The sequence below is a fragment of the Sinocyclocheilus anshuiensis genome, unplaced genomic scaffold (genome assembly GCF_001515605.1).
Source record: "Sinocyclocheilus anshuiensis isolate Anshui unplaced genomic scaffold, SAMN03320099.WGS_v1.1 scaffold364, whole genome shotgun sequence".
Classification (NCBI taxonomy): Eukaryota; Metazoa; Chordata; class Actinopteri; order Cypriniformes; family Cyprinidae; genus Sinocyclocheilus; species Sinocyclocheilus anshuiensis.
Window position 1 is genome coordinate 1,293,085 of NW_015555735.1, and position 6,000 is coordinate 1,299,084.

Consider the following 6,000-nt stretch of genomic DNA (forward strand, 5'->3'; position numbering starts at 1 on the left):
GGAGTTTTTATGTGCTTTTTATTTCTTGCTGCAGGCACGTTTCTAAAGGAGCGCAGACTGGGGGAATTTTGATGTGAGAGGAGGATATAAGTTGGACTGTGTGCTTTGTCTGCTAGAGTCGCTTTAGAAATAAATTAGAAGCAGCTTGAAACAAGAAAGTAAATAAAAACAGGATAACGAAAAACAGAACGACTGGGGGAGACAGATAATAAAGAACATTAAGGGGCAAATTCAACTGTACCATATTTTAACACAAAAAACAGTCTTCACTAAGCACATGCAATGCAGTTTAATCCAGATAAATGCACTGAAATATTTATATTAAGTTACAAATATTCTTGTCAGTGCAACACATTGTCATTGTCTATGCAAATTAGGCTAATTTTATTTTTCAATTTTATTAAACGTTGCACTTTCATGGAAAGATGGTGGTAAATGTAATTTTATGTAAGAGATGTCTGTTGTAATGGCAACTGTTATTAATCAATGGTGATCAAATGATGAAGAAAAGCATCATAATTGGGCATATGTCCAAATGCACATTGTAGTTAAGTGCACGTTCTGTATTTTAAAGAGCCTGGATTGTGTAGTGATGCTGCACTATTGTGGAATAGCATGCTATATATAGCTCAGTTGAAACTTTCAAGTCAAGTGTTACCGGTCCTACTGTGAGATTTGACAAATTTGTCAATCAGCATGGGAGGCAGGTGCGCTAACAAGGATGCTCAAAACAGCAGGCTCTAGCGCCAGTCACTAACATGCCTCTTGAGGCCAGGGGTGTGAGGTTTCTGTACACTTCCTACTAGCTGGCCTTTGTAACACGCACCCGCCTAAACCTCACTACCATCCGGGTCACAGCACCAACGTAACTGGTCCTATGCGCACTGCTTGGAGTGGGACTCAAACGAACGTCAACCGGCATGGGAGGCAGGCATGTTTTCACCTCTTCACAGCCACTAGCTGGCCTCCGTTACACAAGATGTGCTCAGTGTTAATTTTGTGGGGGAGTTTGAGCAATTAGATAGGGGTGCCAAACTCAGTTCCTGAAGGGCTACAGTCCTGCTGAGATTAGCTTCAATCCTAATTAAACGCACCTGATCCAGCTAATAAAGTCCTTCAGGACTATTTGAAAACTACAGGTATGTGTGTTGGAGCAGGGTTGGAACCAAACTCTGTAGGACAGTGGACCTCAAGGAGATAAATTTGGCACCCCTGCGTTAGATTATTTGGTAATAGTGAGTTGGCCACTGAAATGATACAAACAGCATGTGTACATAAAACATTATCATTGGGCACAATTCAGATCTTTTTGAGTTAACAATCTTTAAGAAAAACCTTTGGTGTAACTTTACCTGGGTCAAAGTGAACCTCGATAAAGGCAATTATGGAGTTGCTGGGGGCCAGATTCTTCACACGGACACTCTGGAAGTCTTTCTGGACATCTGACTTGCGGAACAACTCATTCAGCTGGAGAAAATAAAAGCAGAAAGAAAGTAAGACAGAGAAAAACAAAGTAAATGCCCCAAGTGCAGTGCGTGAACTGGTAATAAGCTCGATGTGCTGATCTAGTTCTTGTTAACACCAAATTCCTCCACAGAATGAGAAAGTGTGTCAGTGGAAAAACTCTACTGAACCCCATCGGGTCTCGGTGCACAAACTGACATTTAACTGCAGCACAGAAGTAATTACATGAACACATTTCGAAGACAGCGGTAAATGTCAGATTACAACGCTGCCTGTTTAGAATTGACTCGGTTTCCACCTCGGTACACGTAGGAGAGTTCTGTCACCGATTTGGAGTAACGCAAGATGAGCTTAGTTGCTGCTGGTTCCCTGAATACAAAGACCATTTCACCAAAACCAAATTCATTTCAGTGCACCTAATTGGTCAAAACTAGTGTAAACGAGAAGTGGTTTCCAATTAGGATGCACTCAATCGACTCACAAACTGCTTTGTGAGTTGTTCTAGCGCTTTCTGATGTGTGTGCACATTCTGTAAAAGTGCCTCAGCAGGAGGTCCATCGAGTACCCCATTCAAGTCACCCAAGGGCCTTGCATTTTCCTTCTTCGTTCTTTTCATTCACAGCTGCACTTGAATTCGGAGAAGCGCACAGTTGTCGCAGACATAATGGCTTTTGCCTCTAGGCTGACCCTGTGTGAGTTCATTGTACTTTTGGATCCATGCTGGGCAAGAAATGAAAGGAGACGCTCCCTCCTTTCCTTCAGGCCTCACTGGAGAGACCCCCAACAAAACCAGGCTGCCCAGCATAGCCGGATGGAAATGCTGACCCAGAAACTGGTCTCTATCCTCAGAAGCTGCTTACACAGAGTTTAGTGGACAGTGTTGAAATTAAGTGAAGGGAAAGACAAGGTGGAGATATCGAGGCGTGAAGGGGAGGGGGTGCTCCGTTGAACCTGGGGGCATCATAAACTTCATGAAGAAGCGGGATTAGGACACGCTCATGGCAAGTGAAACCATTTCAATTGCTGGCTCTGTACTGCCCATGGCCCCATTTGAGATTTGGACCTCACCGAGTTAGAGAGTGAAGTATGGGGGATTAGCTTTCTGTGTCAGGTAGAGCGCTCCTACAGAAAGGCTGATTACATCCTCGCTTAGTCCCTGTCGGGAATCATGGTCACAGCACTAGCTAACATTAGAGTGATAAGTGGAACTCATTATCGTACTGCCCTTCATTCCCAGACACACCCAAAATGGGTTAACAAGCAGAGAACAAATCGCCAGCTTCTTCGGCAGATGCCGGCAGGTAGTTTGCAGTGTCAGCTGAAGAATGCAATAAAAACTCAGTGAAGGAAGCTAGGCTATCAGTATGTCAAAAGTATCGGTGAGTTGAGGCCAAGATACCAGCCAGTGTTGAAACCGTGAATTACAACTAAAATGATAAATAATCGCTTTTTGGAAATTAAATAAAACTAAACCAAAATAAACGGTAACACTTTATTTCGATAGTCCACTTTAGACATTCTACTAACAGTAAGTAACTTTGCAACTACATGTCAACTAGCAGTCATTAGAGTATTAGTAGACTGTCTGCTTAATATCTTCTAACACTTTATTTTGATAGGTCAACAACATACAACATACTGACTATCAGAAACTTTGCAAGTATATGTCAACTTATTCTACTAACCCTAAACCTACCCTAACAGTCTACTCTGAGAGTTAGTAGACATGTAGTTGCAAATCAATTAGAAATAGTTGACATGTAGTTGACATGTAGTTACAAAGTTACTTAGAGTTAGTAGAATGTCTAAAGTGGACTATCTAAATAAAGTGTAACCAAATAAACTAACAAACTAAATATATAAACAAATAATATTGACAAAAAGGTTATTAAACTAGCAGTGATGTATCAAATGCACTTCTTGGTCCAAATGTTTGTTTATTTAACTAACTTCTTTGTAATTGTTCACTATTACTATTATTACCTTACTGTCTAACTTACTTTTTGTTCTATTTGATTGTATTGTTCCTATATTCCATTCATGCTTTTTCGTCTTTGTAATGTACCTTAAAAAACTTTGAATAAAAAATTATAACTGAATTAGAGAAAAACACAAGGTCATTTTTGGCAAAGTATTAACAAGAAAAATATATATTAACAAGAAAAAAAGAAAAACCGTCACTGAATTTAACTGTTAAAATTTGATTATTATAAATTAAGATTTCATTGTTAAAAATGTTTAATTGATTTAATTTGTTTATATTTAACTAATATTCTACAGTGAAAATTAAACAGCATATTAGTTTTTGCCGCACTCTTCAAATTAGTATCAAATAATGAATTTTCACTAGAATTGGTATGCGTTACTGACATGTTGGTATCGTGACTAGTGCTAGCAGACTATATTTAGGATCTGAACAGTTTTGAGCGCTGGTTGCTAAAATAGGATTTGTGTTGATCACAAACTTCAAAATCAAGTGTCTGTATTTTATTTTTATGTTACTGCTCTGCTTTCCAGACACTGACAGATCACCAGGCACATATTTTTTCAAAAGGCATATTTAACCTGTTTCGTTGGATAATTCCATCAATTATCACAATGCATTCCGCATTAATTCCCAAGGGGCCAACTTGAAGAGAACAGTAGTAAAGGGTTGAAACAAACAAGAAAAGAATCTGTGATAAACAAGAAGCTAATCTTCAATCAAGTCAGTTATTAGAACAACTACAGTGTTTTGAAACTGAGCTACTGCCACACAACTGAAAAATAAAGCATCACTAAAGCAGCATAAACTTTATGTAGTTTTTGTAGTTGTTTTTATAAAATGAAACTGTAACCGAAATCTGAACTTCTTTTCAAAGCTGAACTTAAAGTGAACTCAAGCATAAGTTTGGGCAGCATAACTCACAGCACTTTCGATGCTCCGAGCCGTTTCGCCGAACAGCTCTGACTTGGGGTCCTCCATCTCAGGCGTGTAGAAGACCTCCTGACCCTCTACCTTATCCAGGTGCAGGAAGCCACTGAAACGCATGGTGGCTGTGGGGCAATGCAAGGAAGCACATATGGTTATATAAAAGACACTTCGATGAAACACAGTGCCAGTCCACTCTTAGCTACACACACTTGTGATTGGTGCAATGCCAGTCTGTAAGTTAGTGATGGAGCTTCTGTGAGGTTAGTCGTGTGAGGAAAGAGAGATTTGTTTGCAGTGGAGGTGGAGGTATAGGGAAGTATGTGAGAATATGGATAAAGGGAGAAGGTCTGAAAGGAAGGATGGACTGGAGTTTACCAGACCGAGACTCTTCCCAAAAGCTGGCATGGAGGACTGAGTGGAGAGAGATCGGTTAGACAGCGACACTGACATACACTGCACAATATATCACAGATAATAGGTTAAAAGACACTTTCATATGTCCCGACTAGGGTCGGGGTCATCATTAAACATTCCTTTAAGGTTATTGCTAACCTTTCTCATTGACACTAATAAGCAGAAAGAGCGATAGAGGATCAGAGGCCGTTTTTACATGACGGAGAGAAATAAATAATGAATAAATGACTGAAGGAGCGCGGGGAGCGGGCCTGATGCTGGGTTCTGTGCAGCATGTAATCAGCTGAACAAATTGCCCAAATCAATCATGCCGGCCAAACTCCAGCTTGGTTGGGACCGGGATAAGCACTTGCATGATTATCGTGAAAGATAGCCGTAATTGTCTTCTAATCCCAGGAACGGGTGAGTGACAGAAGCTGGTTAAAACTGCATGATAAGGGTCTTTTTGCACAGACACACATCACCTCGTATCTGATGGGACTTTCAAAAAGGAGCAAATGGGGGAGATTTGAATGTGAAGAGAGATGGAGGGAAACAGCGATCGGATTCTAAATCGGAAACATCTGAGGACACGAATTTCCCACGGAGCGCAAAGACATGTGGAGAAATCAGGCTTTAGATGTGGATTCAAATTAAAGTCCCAAATTCTCCACCACAATACGGCTATGGTCCATCATTTCTAGTGTCTACTCATTAAAACTGTCCTTATCTTTGGTTACAAAGAGTCCAGATTGCTTCCTGTTGTACAATGAGCTATATAATTTTAATTTACACTAGATATGTAAATTCATTCTTAACTAACATTTTAACTTTGATGCAGAGGGGTAGGGCAGAGGCATCTAAGACTCCCTAGTTTAAATCATAGGCTCAGAATTGGTCCATAGAGGACAACAGAGGAGAATAAACACCAACTATATCAGAAGCATGATTCCAGTAGTAAAAGAAATGTAAAACTTTATTCTTTAAATACTTTTTTCCAGGGTCCAAAATGAATTTTTTGAGAAGTAAATTGAGAAAATTCAGACATAAATATTTCTCACTTAGCATGATAATGTATTTTGCAGTATATTTAAAAATATGTTACATATAAAAACACATACAGTGCCGTGAAAAGGTTTTTGCCCCCTTCCTGTTTTTTTTTTTTTGCATATTTGTCACACTTAAAAGATTCAGATCATCAAACTAATTTTAATATTACACAAAGATAA

At 39.5% G+C, this 6,000-nt stretch overlaps 1 protein-coding gene across 1 annotated transcript in view; it reads right to left on the reverse strand.

Annotated features, from left to right (window-relative positions):
- Positions 1–6,000, reverse strand: part of LOC107673061 (agrin-like) — a gene marked incomplete at its 5' end in the record, with an annotated part of 148,835 nt that overhangs the window by 27,212 nt on the left and 115,623 nt on the right. The window contains 2 exons of the mRNA XM_016466495.1: positions 1,353–1,467; positions 4,373–4,500. Coding sequence (XP_016321981.1) covers positions 1,353–1,467; positions 4,373–4,500 — 243 coding nt within the window. The remainder of the gene's footprint in view (positions 1–1,352; positions 1,468–4,372; positions 4,501–6,000) is intronic.